We start from the raw sequence: 17,147 nt of genomic DNA on the forward strand, positions 1-17,147 counted from the left end.
AACCCTTCACTTATTTGTAAAGTTTTCATGCCAAAAAATGCCATCTCGCGGGGATAGCTCAGTTGGGAGAGCGTCAGACTGAAGATCTGAAGGTCGCGTGTTCGATCCACGCTCACCGCATAAAAAAAAATTTATTATTTTATTCTGAAAAAAAAAACTATAAATTAAAATCATCATTTGGGCTTAGTTGATATTCTTCAAAATCACCGTTTTGGGCCGAGCTTAAATTACATATATAAGCTCATTAAGCGTATGCCGAGGCCCATACATAGGCACATCATAAAGCATACCGCCGGCGAGCACTTGTAGTAGGGTTTTCTTTAGCTGATCGAATTACATATATAAGCTCATTAAGCGTATGCCGTGGCGCTTACATAGGCACATTATAAGGCATACAGCCAGCGAGCACCTTGTAGTAGGGTTTTCTTTAGCTGATCGAAGTAGAAGAAACAACTGAGTTCGGAGCGAAAGGATGTGAGTTCCCGCTTTGCTTTTCAGTTTTTATCCGTTTTATTATTCTTAATTAATAATCGTTGCTTATTGTCGTTGGTTGATTGTTTATTTTGTTGTATCTGCTTATGTACATTATTTTTGTTTAAAAATTGGGTATTCTGACTTTGGAAATTCTAAGTTTAAAACCTATTAAAATTAATTGTTTTTATGTTATAGGGAAGATTTAGGTTTCTAATTAACCTGATATACTTGAATCGGCATTTTGGAAATTTGAAATTGTTATTAGACACAGTTCAATCTCATTTATATATACATCAAGAATTCTGCTCAGCAGGAAATTTTGTAGCTTCGAATTTTTTATTCATAGGAAGGTTTGTGTTGTATATGGCAGCTAGGAGTGTTTTAGCTATGGAAATCTATTCTAGCATGAAGATTCTTGATGATTTAGATTTCAAAAGCTGGATGGATTGGAAACTAAATATGGAACTTGTCTTTGGTTTGATGGATTTGGACTTTGCCCTTCGTGAAGACGAACCCGAGAAGCCTACTGTCACTAGCTCTTCTTCAGCCATAGCTCAGTATGAAAAATGGGAGAGAAGTAATCGATTAAGCCTTCTAATGATGAGAAAGAAAATGCATGATGGTCTATATGCACTTGTTCCTGTGACAGACTATGGTAATAATGCTAAACAATTTTTTGCTGCCCTTGAGGAGTTATTTCTGAAAATTGAGAAAGCTAAGCACTTTGAGAAGAAAACCAAGTTACTAAGGATATATGGTGGTGAAGGGATTGAATATGAAGGCGAAGGGAGTTTGACCAACCAGATTTTGAGATTATCCAGTTTTGGCTATAGGTTGAGAACTGCAGGAGTATCTGTTTCTGATGAATTGATTGTTGAAGGAGTAATTGGTGCTCTCCCTACAGAAAAGTTTACCAATCTCCAGATTAACTACGATCTGTCCAAGGAAAAATGGGGAATGGTCGACTTAATATGCAAGTGTGAAAGAGCAGAGAGTGTGCATCGTATGATCATGATGAATAGAGATGATTCAGCTTCTTGTGATAGAGAATGGATTGGGAATGGTCAGCCAGAAGAAAAGATGAAAGGGAAAAGATGCTTTAGTTGTGGAAGAACAGGACATTTAAAGAAGGACTGTAAGCGGATCAGCAGCCGGTAAATATTTTTGATGGAAGGTAGAGCCCAAATGCATGTATTTATCTTGAACAAAAGTTAAAACAGATATGATGCTCCGGCGATGGGTTGACGACCAAAATAAACCTGACATGTCGTTTTGTACGAACGACGAAAGCTTGAAAATTAGAGAGTGGCTGAGGCGTGGTTGATCTTCTTTTGCCGCCAAAAGCTGATCAGAAACCTGTATCCTTCTTTACTCTACTATCTCCTTCTTCTGCTTCCTTATCTTTTCGTTTGGGCTCTACTTTTTATTGGTTTTGGGAAGTTGACAGTTCGTATTTGGCCACTTCCATTGACTGTAATATCGAAAGTCGAGGTTAGCTTAATTAATCTTTTAAAAATAAATTAAATCTTATCTTATGGGCCAGTTCCATAAAAAGTAGAATATGTACTTGCATTATATGTATAATATAGTATATGGCACGTGCGTGGTGGATGAGCATAGTGCCAAGATGACAAAAAGGAACTTGTTGGCTCACTTGGCTTGGTTTTACAAACTGAAATAAACTAGAGAAAGAAATTAGTACATTAATGCCACTTTCCCGTTGAGCTGTAATGATACGTATTTTAGATATATATATATATATATATATATATATCTAATTTGTCACATCCAATTGTTATATAAAACGACAATATCTTGGATTATTAATATGTCAATGATGTTAACTTTAACTTGTTGTCTTTCCTTAATAGGGTCAAATTTATCATTTCCACCAAGTTTTCCAAATAATTTTATTTTCTCCGTCTTTTTCTTTTCTCACAAGTAGATCAGAACCAATTTTAATAGTTTCAATTCCAACCTCAAAAATCAGTCTGAAAAGTTTTTGTCTACCCATTTAACATTTCAAAGCAAAAGGGAAAAACATTGTTGTACCCTGTAATAGGAGTAGAAAGAAAAGCCAAGAATTCAAATTTAACTAAGCTATGTGTGTCTTAAAATTTCATTTCTTACTGTTTGAAATGATTATTTCTCTCTCTCACTCATCTACTTGTGGACAAGAAGTCAGGTTCTGTTACTCCTCAAGATGATGCAGACTGAGACACACACACACACACAAAGATGGTTAGGGACGCCATTAATGGCCCACCACTTGCAAAAGAAGGATCAAGATTCAAAATAAATCAGACAGAGTCATCATTTGATGGTGGACTAACGCCTAATGGAGATTGCACTTCAAATGCTCACCTTCTCATCTTTTCCTGTATAATTGCACTATTTTTCCTGCAACATCTCTACCGTCTTTCTCTTCTTAGTTACTCTACTTATAATTTAGAAGTTACGGATTCGATCCCATAAACGGATTCTAACAGAAAAAAATACTGCTTTTCTTTCTAATGCATCGGTTAGATTAGATATTAATTTCTTAATTTAGAATCGAACCCATCACTTATCTTCACCCGCCAGCAATGGATTAATCAGCAGATACGTATTTTATTTTAAAATTTGAGGCATTTGGTACTGTATGAAAGTCAACTATTTGATGGTTGGTTATGGCGGTGATGGCAGCTATGGGTTTTGCTTTATAATGGAACCCATTAAATAATGGAAGACTAACTTTATGTGACCCATTTCGAGCTTTCTGGAAAACGACCGCAGTCCGTGACCCAACCAAAATAAACCTTTATTCAATGACCTTTATGTCCATCTTCTTTTCTCTATTTACATTTCTCCCCATTTTAATTCTTCAAATTAGAGTTCTAAATTATAAATTATTGCATTATTTTGTATTTATATTAATATATATTTTTTTAATTTTCAATTAATTAAACTTCAATAAAATCTAAATTTATAACTTTTCAATATTATAAAAAATAATTGCTGATACAAAATTCATTGATGATAAATGTATTTTACCATAAATAATTATTTAAGAGTTCTATTTTAAATTCGATTTATAGGTTTATCCAACCAATAAAAATAAATATTTTTAAGAGTTGTTTCCATTTTATCTATTTTTTTCTAATAAATAATGAGAAATATCATCGTTTTACGAAAAAAAAAAATATTTTTCATTGTCTTGTCAAACATGTAGATCCATAAACCAAATATGAGTAAATGATTCTCTAAATCACAAGCAAATTACAAAGCAAAACCTAAAAGGTCAATCATTAATTCACATATATCATAATTTTTTTTGTCCTTATCAATCTTTCTCAAACTTGTACAAACATTGGTATAAAATGATACTAATAAATATGGACAATGATACATTGCTTATGTTCATACAACATGCAATCAAATGTAGATGAATTATATAAACTTATAATCGAAATCAGCAAATTATACGGAAAAAAAAAAAAAACTTATTTTCTTTAAGATTTCATATAAAATTGAAAAATAAAATTGAAAAAAAAATAAAATTTATAAAATCCACTTTACTGACTTCATGTATATAAGAATATGTAGAAAATTATCTCTAACACATTTTTTCAAGGAAAAAAGATGTAGACTAATAAAATTTAATTTTTCTCGAAAAAAAAAAAGAAATTTAATTCAAATGGTTGACTCTAAACCGTGAGACTCAAAACTTATTTCATTCTAACATTAAATTATTGACAATTTAAATAAAATAAAATAATTGAATTTGCCAGGGTACCAAGCAAAAATGAATTTAATACTGGACTATATAAATTAACCAGCTAACCAATGGTAGAGCGTGAGGTGTATTGGTAGGGCACCTGGACTGGTCCATCCGGTGGCGTGGTTAGCCCGTTCTATTGGCCTCGTGTTCGCCTAGGAACGCACCACTAGGCACAGTTTTTTAACTTCGAAAACGCCACTTGCGGTTGCGGGCGGTGCATCGATGGCACATTCGTAATTATTCCAGACCTACAATCCCATTTTGTTATTCTGATAGCTTTGAATTTAGCAGAGAAAATATAAACTGCCCGTGCTTGCTTAGCTGCTTAAAAAAATGGTGCGTATCTCGTTTCTTTATACCATTAAAGTGAAAAGAAACAAACAAAAGCAGAGCTAAAGTAGTCGTTTTTACGAAATCCAATTTCAAATTTGCAGAGAAACAGAGCAAAGCAAAAGAAAGGGATCTGACTTCAAAATTCTCAACTTGTCTCTATCTCTGCCTCTGCTGCCTCTGAGTATCAGCAGAATCCCACTATCTTTGATTCCTTTTCTCTTTATCAACAATAAAAATTCACATTCCTTTCCTGTTCTGTTTTGTCTTCAAAGACTATACGGTCTAATTATGGGCTTTGTTGATAGTATTCTCTTTCATTTGTCAACATTACGATTTTCTTTGCGTAGAATTCAATTCCCCTTTTTTATTTTTTTGAATAATTAGTCATTTCAAATTATTCATCATTACCTCGTATTCATTACCTTTTTGATTACTTACGAAGCTTTGTTTCCCGCCTATTAATCTTTTTTTTTTCTTTTTCTTTTGTAATGCGCAAGTCATGGAATTTTCATTCTCTGCTTTGAAAGGCCCTTCCTTTGTTGGTTTTAGCTTTTGTTCATTGGTTAATTGCAAATTAAGGAGGTGATTATTATGGGTGGTAAAGTCGAAGTTGTTAATAGTAAGGGGTGTTCAAGGCTTTTTGTGGGTTTCTCTGCTTCAATCCCTTCTTTTAGAGGTTTGCAATCTTTCGAGCCAATGTCTCCTGCCACATCCTCTGTTGGGTCTGAACCGGTGGTGGTTCGATCATCCGGTCCGTTTGCCGGTCTTGTTATATGTGTCACTGGTCTATCTAAAGGTATGTGGTTTACAGAACTAGGAATTTTGGTTTCTGTTGATTTTAAATTTTCTTAAGATTTGATTCAATCCTGCAAGTTGGAGAAAGGAAAAGGAAACAGTTATTTCTATTCTATGGTAGATATCGATTCTTTTTTTGTTGTATCATCCGTTTCAGTTCTCGGCAATATGTGCATGTCATTTCCTTCTTGTTCTATACCTCTGTTTTATTAGAGAAGACATATTTAATAGTCATGAATGTGAACGCTATAGTTTAGAATTATTTCCCTCCATCCTTTTCTTTTGGGAGTTGTTCTTGTATCTTTTTGCCATACTTTGTCCACTTCATGGTAATTAAGGTAGGAGAAATAGCTTATTTCAAGCAATTGATAGGACTCCAAGTCGGCAGCTGACTTTGCTGGGATTTGTTGCTTGTCATTTTACTGTTTCTTTCCAATATATATATATTTTTTTGGTTAGTATTGCTTGTTATATTTTATTGAAAAGTCTTATTTTCTTTTTTTAATTATTTTAATTTGTAGATATTCATGCTTATATTCCTTACGCAGAAGCAAGGAAACAAGTCATGGAAGCAACAGAGAGATTAGGCGGTCACTACAGCCCCAATTTGCATCCTCAGTGTACACATTTGGTGGTCCAGATATCCTTAATTTTTTTTTTTCGGACGAATACAGTTTCTATCATTTTACGATTTAATAGGGAAGTTTGGAGAAAATCATCCTTGGTTATTATGAATGAATTAGCACATAGATGTGTTAGAAGAAAATCATCCTTGGTTATATCGACAAGTGATATCAGAATGAAAACATAAAAAGAAAATTCATTTTGAGATTGTTTTTTTTTTTTTTTTTTTCTCTATTTCTTTGTTGAAGATTCATTTTTCTTAGTAATCAATCACAAGAAAGGCTTGTTATCGTTATGTAATTCTAGAATGTATATCTGTATAAGTGTGTGCTCTTCTCGCCAATGCAATGCTTTTGCAATACTTTAACACTGGTTACAGCTTTGGTGGACGGAAGTTTGAGCATGCTTTGAAGCATGGATCGAAAAATGGACTCTTCGTTGTAACACTTGGATGGTTTGTGGACAGCGTCAGGAGGAATGGTATTTGTTGTCTGCTCTTTTATTTCAGCATATATTGTGTGATAATATCTGAACTTGCTTAGTAGCTGGAAGCCCTATAATTTCTCTTGCAAATTGAATACTAATCTTTTTCTTTCAATCGCCTCTCACGGGATTAGGAAATGGACGCAATTAATTTTATGCATCACGGTTTCTCTCTCTCTCTCTCTCTCTCTCTCTCCCCACCTCCCCCACATCTTAATTGTATTTGGAGATGGTTTACAGGGCAATCTTGTTTATCAGTATATTCCCTATAATGGACAATGATTGTCCTTGTTGAACAGAAACTGAATCAGCAAATAACAAACAATAAATTAGATTTTTGTGGTCAGCTTAGGATCTAAAATGCAATTATTATCACTTGTTGCAGTGAGATTGAGTGAATCACTTTACAGTCTCAAGACTGTTGGGGAAAATGATGTGCGCTTGGATGACTTAAATCGACTTGTTGGTTTTGGTGGTGCTGAAAATTCTTGTCTTCCTGTCAGTATTAATGATGCCAAGAAATATGACGTGACTGAAGCACTGCATAAACAATCATCTGGAAGAAGTTCTACTAAAAGTATTGAACCTGTTCTGTCTGGTAATTCCATGTATATTGATTCAGACATTTCTGATGAAATGCGGAATAAGGTAACTTGAAATACTAGTTCTAAATAAGATTCTTTTTGTAGTAGTTTGCTTAATGCAACTCCTGAGATGCTTAGTATGCTTTCAGGTTTATGAGGCAGCTACTAGAGAAGGTGCCACATTTTTAGATCGATGGTTTGTTGGCTGTGGTGCAAGTTATATAGTTTGTGAAGGGGCTTCTGTCCAAAGATATCTTGGGCACTCTAACAACCTTGTGACTGTGAGTTCTTCGCATCACTTTCTAGTACCTAATATTATGTATTTCTGTATTTTCATTTTCTTCCAAAATGGCTTTTTATTGGATATAGTGTTCCTGTGATACTCTGATTGTATGTTCCATAATACATTTGGACGTTTGCTTATCTAGGTTTTATGCAATTTTGGACAGTTAATAGATAGCATTATCTACAACTGGAAAGCCATTTATATGACTGACTGTGACCAAAAAGTACTCTAGGACTTTATTTATTACTTCTGTCTCAATCAAGTTCTTTTGGCATATGATGTCTCAGCCACTTTGGGTTCTGAAAACAGCAAAGGAGAAACATGTCCAGAGGCTTGTTCGGATGTCTACTGATTTGACCAGGCAGGTTGGGATTATGCTTGAAAATTATCAAAATGGCATTGCAGGGCAGGTACTTTTCAACATGTTCAATGATTTGATCTATTAAGTCTGATGCTTTACCCAGATGCAAAATATTTGATATTGATGTTTTCTTTAGGAAATAAACAAGGAAAATGGCCCTCAAGATGCTAAGGGTTTGAGAAGTAACGCAAGCTACGAAGAAAGACAACATATTGTGAATTTTGCTAAAAATGGGGTTAGAAGTCGCCGTGGTCGTCGAATGCAGGTTACTGATTATTCCTATGCCATGTTCTTTTTCTCTAATCGTTGATTATTCCTGCTTTATACATCACCCGCTGTGTGATTGATAGCAATGCAGGTAGTGATATCTCGCAAAGTTGTCACTACCTTTTAAGAATGCTTGTTTGGGAAGGTTCATATGGCTTAATTTGAATTCCATTACCTGTGTTGATGTGAAATATGGCATTTGTGAATTCTCTCGGATCTTGCAGACCTGTCAAACCCCAATACGTCCGATAACACCAAGCAGCCTTCTGGATTCAATCTGCTGGTCAATATCTGAGCCAACTTCAACTGCTTCCATTTATACAGACTCTTTTAGCAGTGAAGATGTTAGTGAACATCATACATCTGTGTTCTTTGATGCAAAGGGGGACATCAAGGATTCAGAAGCTTCCTTTGCAAATCTAACACGACCACTTACAGAAAGGTTCTTGCTCTCTCTATAATCTACTGGTGTTCTCTTAATAGAGTGTTACCCTGCTGCATTCTTATTTCTATGTGCCTTACTTGCAGCGAGAAAACTGAGTTAGTATTTAAGAATCACTTTCTGACCATACTGTTTCCCATTGACCGCTTCTCCGAAATGGGGCCTTCTTCAAGAACATTTTTCAGTGAAAATGGCTTCACATGTTTGAAGGTGTTAGATCATATATACGCATTTTATCAGGTATCATTGGAGATACCATCTACCATTATGTTTCTTAGTGTGTTTGTATGATATTTTGTGTGTATTTGGACTTTATTCTTGACTTTCTTCAAGTTACAAGTAGGGTTGTATATGAGTCAACTTGAGCCGAACTATGTTGGGTCAAGCTTGGCTTAATAAAAGTGTGCTCAAGTTTGAGCTTAATTTGAGCTTGAAAAACCAAGTTCAAGCTCGGCTCTTTTACAATTTATGGTTAAATATATATATATATATATATTTTTTTTTACATGCTCGAACTCGAGCCTGAGTTTAGTTTATTTAGCTTGTCGGAGCTTTTTTCGAGCTGCGCCTCGAGCAGCTCACGAGCGGCTTAACTCGTTTACAGTCATAGTTATGAGCAATCACGGTGGTGTTTTTTAATGTTAGAACTGTAGTGGTATTGAGACATATCAATAACATATCCAGCTGTTTGACTTTTTTTAAAGGGTTTGTAGCTGTTGGCAATTAGATAGCTGGGGTTAATCTATTGCCAAATTCCTTGACTTGTTCATACTCTGCAGGAAAATATGTCAGCCTCAGAAATAGAAGTTGCCATTCACACTGATTCAAGACATGCTGACCGGCTCCGATCAGTGTATTCCAGTAAAGAAACGTCCGAGCTTGGTTATTTGATTTTCAAACGGATCGATTTTTTAGGGAGCCGAAAGAGTTTTGAGATGTTGAAGCGTGTCACTGGAGATAACAACAGTAATGTATATGAACTGTTGATTAGAGCATAAATGTCCTCGTATAAAGGATTCCATGTCACTTGAAGACAGCTATACCTTTTCAATTTGATTTATCAACAATTTTCCAAACAAGGAAATGCAGTTTTCTAATTTGCATGACAGAAATGATATTTTTTCCTTGAATTTCAGTAATACTTCTGTTCAAGTTTGTACAACGCAAGTAAAAAGTGGAAATACCAACAGATTTTGTTAAACTATTGTTTTTCACATGCACTCCATCTTTTGGATTGAAGTGCCTGTATATTGTAACATGTAAATTTAAACACTGTTGAACTTTTGAGTTTGTAAGTGAGGAAACAGCTGAATCGTATCAAATTTAGCGAGATGATGATTTTTCACTGCTGATGATGATTTGCCCCTGCTCTTGAAGTTGATAAAGCATAGCGAGAGCAGCTGAATCTTATGAGCTCTTCTTATCAATTCTAGGATCCCCTTTAAACTAGACGATGCCATAAGAGGGTATGTTCAAGGTGACTTTTGCTACAAAATTGGTACGATCCTCTGTTCCCTTGCCACCTTCATCACATATTTTTGGAGTGCTGCAAGAAGTTAAAAGTTAGTGAAAAGTACAGGATCACGAATTGCTACAGAAAAGGAAGTCTACCGAACAGTTACAGATTGCTTCAGGGAACTATTTGAATTTAATGTATTTGTGTAAAACTTGGTTGAACCAGCAGACCTTGCCCTATATTCTGAGATCGTATCAAATTTAGGCATTGTACAGTGCACTTTCTTACAGAGTTCAAAAGGAGACTGTTGAGGTCCTCCTTTCTTCGTGCCAATCGACTTAATAACTGCAAAACAGTGGCTTTAATGAGATTTTTTCTTGCATCAAGCTTTGTTATTTCAGCAATCAGCAGCTTGCTAATTAACAGTAAAATAAAAAAGATAAAGCATCGGAACCAAGGGTTTTTTTTTCCTGATAAAATTCCAGTGCGCCAACACCTATGCAGAAAATTGAAAATTCACCGAGTTGAGTGCATGACATACAACTGCATTGAATAGTCAATTATACCTTGTCTAACAGAGAACCAGAAGGTTTCAAATTTCAATCCCTTCCATTGTAAGAGTTTTCATTAATTTGAGTAAAAAGAATAATTGTCTCTATTGTATTTCAATATTATTTCAGTACATCGGATCTCTCAATAAATAAATGAAAAAATATACCTTGGGGACTATGTTTGACGCTGCCAGCAATGGAGTAAACTCTGCTTGACCCTTCTGACAATTGAGTTTCCAGATTCTTCTGTTGCTCACTCGTGTATTTCTTTATCAAGTCGATAGAAGATATGTATTTCTAGTTTCTTCGGCTTGTTTCCTCCTCTTTGCATCACCTCTGAGGTATGTTATTCCCCTTTTCTGTTTCATTAAACAATACTCATAAATGACAATTAAGAAAATTTGAGCTTCTGAGTGATTGTTAATTACCAAAACTCAAAGAAACAATCAACAGGAGTAGAACAAACCTCAAGTTCCTCCAACAAAAAAGAAGCTGCTTTCCCTGTTGCAGATTTTTTGTTCTGCTCATACCCATCTCCAACCAAAAGAACATCATTCAGCTGTAGCCTGAGCTCCGCATGCGCAATCTGCTTCTCATTTGTAATTCGTTTTTTAATAAAATACCCATTGAAGTCGCATAATTCAGTCAGTTCGCGCAGTGGAGGCAGCTCGAGACTCTCAGGTGTTGCAATTGGGGATAACAGAGGCTCAAATATTCTCCACACTTCAATCAAGCTTAAGCTTTGTATCAATCAAAATTGCCCCTGCAATACTTTCAAGCATGTCTCCAAGAGCCTGTAGCAATTAATTGAATGACCAGATCAAATAAAGTTAATATGCAAAGCAAAGAAGTTAAGTTTCTCTAAATGAGTTCATATAACTGCATAAGCACTTACCTTGGGACCCTTGAGGCCTAGGGACTTGGCTTCATCAGAATTACAAAAAGACTGCAGATAAACTTCTATTTTGCTTAGGAGTGACACAGAACAATGTTGAAGATGCTTGTATAGGTCTTTTCTCCCAACAATTTGAGCAAAGTTTTCATTGTTAACACAAGCTGAGCGCAAGTCTGTCAATTCACCAGGATCAGTGTTTGGGTGGCTTCGATAGAGATGCCATGTAATGAGCAAGTCCAGTACAGAGTCACCAAGAAATTCAAGTCTCTACCAAAATTCAAAAGGGCAAATGGAAAGATTAATCTGAAGTCTTGCCTTACATATATTTATAATAATTTTTGAAATTCACTACCTGATAACAGTAATCGATTCCCTGTTCTTTCATTGTTGCATGTGTAATGGCCTCTTGTAATAGAAACTTGAAGAAAAATGTATAACCAAGTCTTGACTCTAGGCTCTTTACCTCCGTTTCTTTTGGCATATAAGATCGTAGAGAAGCTTTTTTTAATGGGTTCATCTACCAGTGAAAGATCAAACTCAACATCTATACCAAACCACTTCATGACATGAATTGTAGGCATCAGTCCTCCACTAACATAGTATGCTCCTATGATGGCTTCAACACAGTCAGATATGGTTTTCGAGCACATCCATCCATGGCCGATGGAACAGCATTTTCCAATAAAAACATGGCCTTCAGCCTGAAACTTGGCATCCAAAGGCACTTCTAATGTATCAACCCCACATTCACAAGGAACATAATGAGTAGGTCTTTGTCCCGGAGCAACCCAACAACGAGGATTGAACGCACTGTCTCGTATATATCCCTTCATGAGAAATGCAAAGTGTTATTTAATTCATACAGATTCAAAAGTTTTATGAGAGCAGGGTAACTTCATTAGGAATATCTGGGGTATGGATAACAGATAAAATGCCATATACCTGCAATTTGCGACTTGTTCCAAACTTGTGTAGGGCTGAATTACAAATAATCTCTTTGCGCTGAGCAGTATTGGCCCTCATTTGTTGTGGGATGCCTTAAAAAGAGGAAAAAACTTACAGCATACTTTAAAACAGAGTCCCCAAGCAATTCCAAACGCTCCATGGAAAAAGCTTCGTTACATCTAAGAGATGTTATCGCTTCCAGTATCTAAATAATTAAAAGATCAGATTAGATTAACCACAAAGTAATGATTCAAGAGCATACAGCCAAATTAAGCAGCCAGTTTAACTGATCCATTAGACAAACCAATGAGCTTGGGATATGGAAGTTGGGACAATAGCAGCCGATCTCTTGTCTAAGTTGAGTGGCTAACATCAGAGATTCCAGACGGTTCATCACAGATGGAAGTAAGTAAAATGATCTTAGAGTTTGGATTGAAACATCAATAGGAACTAAAAGCTCTGGTGGCATCTGGGCATGGTGTTGCAGTTTTTCAACATCCATGCCATCTTTTGAATCATCTGATTAAGAACATATTATAAATCAGGCAACAGAAAGAGGAAGTGCAGTGTCCAATCCAATTTGACTAATCTATTTAAAAATTCATCCACCCCAACTTCTCCAACTAGGCAATCTGGACACTCCGCTGAAAAGCTCAAAATAAGAAATTACAAATTCCATTTTACGACAATGTTCAAACATGGAAATTAACAAACCTTCATCGTCGGCAAAACGAAGCAGGTTGTGTGGCTTGTGGCTTTGCTTTAACAGCAACAGAGGCTGTCCTGGATACTTCAGCACAATCCCGTACCTGAAACAGATAAATGTTCGTCTAGGGAGATAATAAACAATAACCAGGAGGATGAAGACAAAACATCATCTGGGAGCACAAGTTACGTACTTTTTGTTGAAAAACTGGACGAAGGAAGGATATTTTGCTCGCTGACCCCTAGCATTTTTCTCAGAAAGGACACTTAGCAGATGTGTTGCTCAACACTTCAACAACCGAGTATATTTTTCCAGTGTGAATTGCCAATACCACCATATCTTTCAGTTTATCTGCATCAACCAAAATATCAGCAAAGTGGATTGCATTGGTGCCATTGCACTCTGTTACAGATAAGCCAACAGTGGAAATTGATGACCTTTCCCTGGCATCATTACAATACATGACACCCAAAAGTGAGTTCTTAAAAAATTTCTACAGCATAAGTGCAAGCATTAACTCCCTTCCAATTTATTTTCCAAGATTCATCACTTGAAGCACTGAATGTCTCGAGTGGTAGCAGCAAATAAATGTTTGAAGGAATCCAAAGTATACATGTTTCTTTCTGAAGCAGAAACTCTCTTGGTGTTTCAGATGATTTGGAAAAAAGCTCCCAAATAAGGCATTGAAAAATAATTCATGGAAGCATTTTGCTTTCATCATCTGAAATGAAGAGAAAAAGATTAAGAAAATAACTCCCTAAAATAAAATGTAACATTCAAATTAGAGGCGCATTTTACATGTTCAGCATCTAAATTTACTTGTCCACAATAAGCGACAGAAGCTTTAACCGTTTTCCTGATCAAATAAAGCTCCAACTCAATGTTTCCAACATCACCGTCAAGCTTCGACGCAAGGAGAAGAACAAATCCTGAATAAATCTCAGTGGCAATACTACAGGAGAAGTCAAACTTGTATGCATGAAATGTGACTCTATCAAGCTTCTCCGCCCAGCTTCCAGATAATGCATGAATATTGGTTGTTCCATGCAATTCATTCCTTTTTGTAGTTCCTATGGTTGCCATTGTATCATTTGTTATGTTGGGGACTATATGCATCAAGAGGGAGACATAAATATAAAAGTAATGAGTTTATGCAAACCTGATGAAAATATAATAGAAAATAAAGCACAACTAAATCTCTCAGAAATGACACTAGATAATATAACGCATTCATGCAAATGTCATTAATAGTATCCTGATCAAGTGTTTACTAAATTAATAATAGACATGTTTATAAGCCAATGTAGATAGTGTCAACATTAAACTAGCATAACCTTTCTTTTTGTGTTATACTGCCATTGAATGTGCTCCACAACTCTAAGGGTCAAATGTTCTTAGGTCCAATTCTTCAAACAATCAAAAAATAAAAAATTTGACATGAGATTATAATAAATCCAATATGTGTTACTAACTTTATACTTAAATAGAAGTTTGATGTCGATGCATACCAGCACCTGCTGATATTTCTTCGCTTCTTATAATAAGATCATCTTCAGCAGTCTCCTCAACTAATGGTAGGAGATGATCATCTTCAATAACTGATGATCCAGTCCCATCCACAGTATCCGCTTCAGTTTCCTCAGCAATGCATGCTTTAGGAGTCCATACATCAGGATCTCTATTTATAACCATATTAGTCACCACCCATTCTCTCCTGATGAAATCAAATATTTGATTCCTTTGTTTCACATTTCCCCTGCAAATATGTATGCAGTTACACTTTGTTCAGTCTTCAGTGATACTACAAACCAAAGAGAGAAATAATCCATTAACACAACACTTGAAAACTTCAATGACTTGGTAAGGATATCTAGTATGAATGTTACAGCACAAATACAGAATCAATATACCACTACGCGCGCCCACACAGTCACAGAACCCATGAAGTATGTGAGGATGGAGAAGTGATCACCTCTCAAGCATGATGATATACTGGGAATCATTTCGTCGAGCACATCCTCGAGATTGGACATAACAGTTGACTGTCTTGGGCACATCAAGACATATTACAAAGGAGCAGTTTGGCACATGAATTCCATCCCTCAGAACATCAGTATAAAATAATAGATTGACCTATAAATACAGGTATATACATATGTTATTAGGTCTTCAAACAGCATAACTTATGTGATAATTCATGATGCACAAAATCATAAACCATCCCAAAGCTAAACGATTCCAGCGGTTCCCTTTGTGTCTTAGGTGTCAATGTGTCGACTGAGCAATTAGTTCCAGTAACATATGAGACTGTAAAATGAGCTAATGCTGTAATTTTCTTCACAAATCTTCCAATTACGTCAGCTGTAAGAATACTATCAACAAAGATGAGGCATAGTATTTTACGAGCTACCCTGCAACCAGAAAAAAGGAAGTAAAAGGATTTAAGAAACTGAGAATTAAAATATTTCCATTACCCAAATGATAGGAAAACTTGAAGAAGTTCATATAACTTTGTAGATATGTAGCCCAAACCTAATGCCTGTAAGTAGTCAAACCCCAGATTGGAAAAAGAACCATCACCTGACAAATGAAAAGGAACATTATTAGCAAAAAGAAATCTTACTCAAAACTAAACCAAAAGAGCTCAAGAAATGCAACACAGTGACAAAAAGTACCGGGCAAAAAAATTAAGGAGAAAAGAAATGAAATGGCAAAGCACTCTAGCAAAAACAAGTGTTGTCTGAATTCCTTGCAAAAGATTATTATTTGATGTTGAAACTTATGAGAAAGAAAAAGTTGGTTCAAACATTAAATTGCAACTGATGGATTCCTATAGAAATGAAAAATGCAAGAAATTGACTTGCAGCAAAATGAACATTTCTATTAAACAAATTATTTCCACTCACAATTACTTTAGCTCAAAGAATCAGCTTTGAGTTATCTCTATTAACATTATGAATGACGCACTTATCCACAACTAGGGAATTCATATGACATTGGTGGAAATATGATATTTCTTAATATGACAATGGCAATGATAACAAGTCAAGGACAAGTCCAAGAGTTGGCATACCATATGGCAAAGACTCGCTAATTACGGTCAATATTTCCCCAAGGAAAGATTTGCCCTTCAGAGAAATTTCTCTATAAATCTCGCATTCCTTGTTGGAGTTGGGGGCATTTTGTAAACAAACTTTAACAGCCTGAAAATTAAGTTCAGAAGTAATAAATTACAAAGACAATCATGAAGTGTCTACACCCAGAAAGGAAGAACTTGTATCTATATGAATGCTATAGTAAATTGGTTTCTTGCTCAACATCAATGATATCCCACTAAGTATAGAAGTAGTCTGACAAGAATCATACCTCATAAGCACATATAAGACCAGGATCTTCCAGGCAGTTCAAAATCTTGAGTGGGGATCAGAAAATTGTTGTCTCAGCTTGTTAAGTTTATCATCCACGTCTTTGTAACAGCTTGGGGTCGACTCTTGCAGGCTTAGCATTGAAGCATCAAACTATCCACACAAATATAATCTCAGAATCGAAGAAGTTAAACATGCATGTAGCAACGTAAATATGCTTCTGCCATACAGGAGTTAATACCTTGGACCATAGAGATTCAATCTTCGGTTTCAAATCTGAGCTATTTTTGTCATAAAACCTAAGTGTTTGTAGGACAGAAGGCATTTCTGGCGCGTTTTTACTAACATCACTATAGCTTCTCTTGAGAGGAGTAAGGTCTGGCATTGGTGAGTGTGAAACATGAAACCTTTCTTTCATAAACAAGAGACAACTACTTTAAGCTACACAGTAACAGAGAATGGGCAGTGAGAGGAAGAAAACAGAGTGATGAAGGAGATTTCAAAAGCGTCTGATCTTTAAGGAAAAAACAGAACTGGACCGCCACTGAAGTCTGAAGTGGTTCTCTCGTTCAGTATAACTAAAGGGAAGGTAACAGCTATAACAGAAAAAGAAACTGAACACTAGTTACGTTCTCTTGTTTACAATGAGAATTCTCACTCCTGTCCTGTCCTTGCATTGAAAGTAAGATATTAGATAAGGGTAGTTTTGTACTGCAGAATATTATTCTTTGACTTTTTTTTTTTTACTAGTAATAAATTTGATTGACCAACGGTCGAAATAAGAAAATTTTAACGTGAGGTGGTCAACAAGAAAGTGTAT

At 35.6% G+C, this 17,147-nt stretch overlaps 2 protein-coding genes, 1 non-coding gene and 1 pseudogene across 5 annotated transcripts; 3 read left to right on the forward strand and 1 right to left on the reverse strand.

The window, feature by feature from the left end:
* The first annotated feature begins 47 nt into the window (after positions 1-47).
* Positions 48-120, forward strand: TRNAF-GAA (transfer RNA phenylalanine (anticodon GAA)). The gene has a single exon. It is a non-coding gene; the product is annotated as a tRNA-Phe (tRNA).
* Positions 121-313: 193 nt separating this feature from the next.
* Positions 314-2,181, forward strand: LOC105638061 (uncharacterized). The gene is made up of 2 exons (XM_012221780.4): positions 314-474; positions 845-2,181. The coding sequence occupies exon 2, from the start codon at positions 862-864 to the stop codon at positions 1,630-1,632; it is 771 nt and encodes a 256-aa protein (XP_012077170.1). The 5' UTR covers positions 314-474; positions 845-861; the 3' UTR covers positions 1,633-2,181.
* Positions 2,182-4,567: 2,386 nt separating this feature from the next.
* Positions 4,568-10,233, forward strand: LOC105638063 (BRCT domain DNA repair protein). 2 transcript variants are annotated; one of them, XM_089724596.1, is made up of 10 exons: positions 4,568-5,363; positions 5,884-6,002; positions 6,364-6,466; positions 6,855-7,117; positions 7,203-7,334; positions 7,627-7,749; positions 7,837-7,965; positions 8,192-8,409; positions 8,496-8,649; positions 9,189-10,233. In XM_089724596.1, exons 1-10 carry the CDS (start codon positions 5,159-5,161, stop codon positions 9,405-9,407), a joined length of 1,665 nt encoding a protein of 554 aa, XP_089580722.1. In that variant the 5' UTR covers positions 4,568-5,158; the 3' UTR covers positions 9,408-10,233. The 2 variants fall into 2 exon arrangements, with proteins under 2 accessions (XP_089580722.1, XP_012077171.1); XM_012221781.4 differs by having other exon boundaries at positions 5,911-6,002.
* LOC105638062 (endoribonuclease Dicer homolog 3-like) lies at positions 9,733-16,904 on the reverse strand (annotated as a pseudogene). Its single transcript, XR_016322101.1, has 18 exons — positions 16,569-16,904; positions 16,329-16,480; positions 16,036-16,165; positions 15,437-15,542; positions 15,181-15,373; positions 14,935-15,095; positions 14,471-14,718; positions 13,761-14,032; positions 13,156-13,683; positions 12,971-13,065; positions 12,561-12,775; positions 12,254-12,461; positions 11,664-12,138; positions 11,312-11,578; positions 10,883-11,210; positions 10,584-10,775; positions 10,096-10,210; positions 9,733-9,955 (listed from the first exon to the last, which is right to left on the reverse strand). The product of XR_016322101.1 is annotated as an endoribonuclease Dicer homolog 3-like (transcript).
* Between the last annotated feature and the right edge of the window lie 243 nt (positions 16,905-17,147).

This window comes from Jatropha curcas, chromosome 8, assembly GCF_041381405.1.
Source record: "Jatropha curcas cultivar XTBG-Jc1 chromosome 8, XTBG_Jcur_1.0, whole genome shotgun sequence".
NCBI lineage: Eukaryota > Viridiplantae > Streptophyta > Magnoliopsida > Malpighiales > Euphorbiaceae > Jatropha > Jatropha curcas.

Bases quoted from the DNA above. Each gene is read 5' to 3' on its own strand.
- LOC105638061 (XM_012221780.4), top strand. From the start codon at position 862: ATGGAAATCTATTCTAGCATGAAGATTCTTGATGATTTAGATTTCAAA.
- LOC105638063 (XM_089724596.1), top strand. From the start codon at position 5,159: ATGGGTGGTAAAGTCGAAGTTGTTAATAGTAAGGGGTGTTCAAGGCTT. The intron at 6,003-6,363 runs ATATCCTTAATT...AACACTGGTTAC, and splicing joins GTACACATTTGGTGGTCCAG to AGCTTTGGTGGACGGAAGTT. The intron at 7,750-7,836 runs GTACTTTTCAAC...TGTTTTCTTTAG, and splicing joins AAAATGGCATTGCAGGGCAG to GAAATAAACAAGGAAAATGG.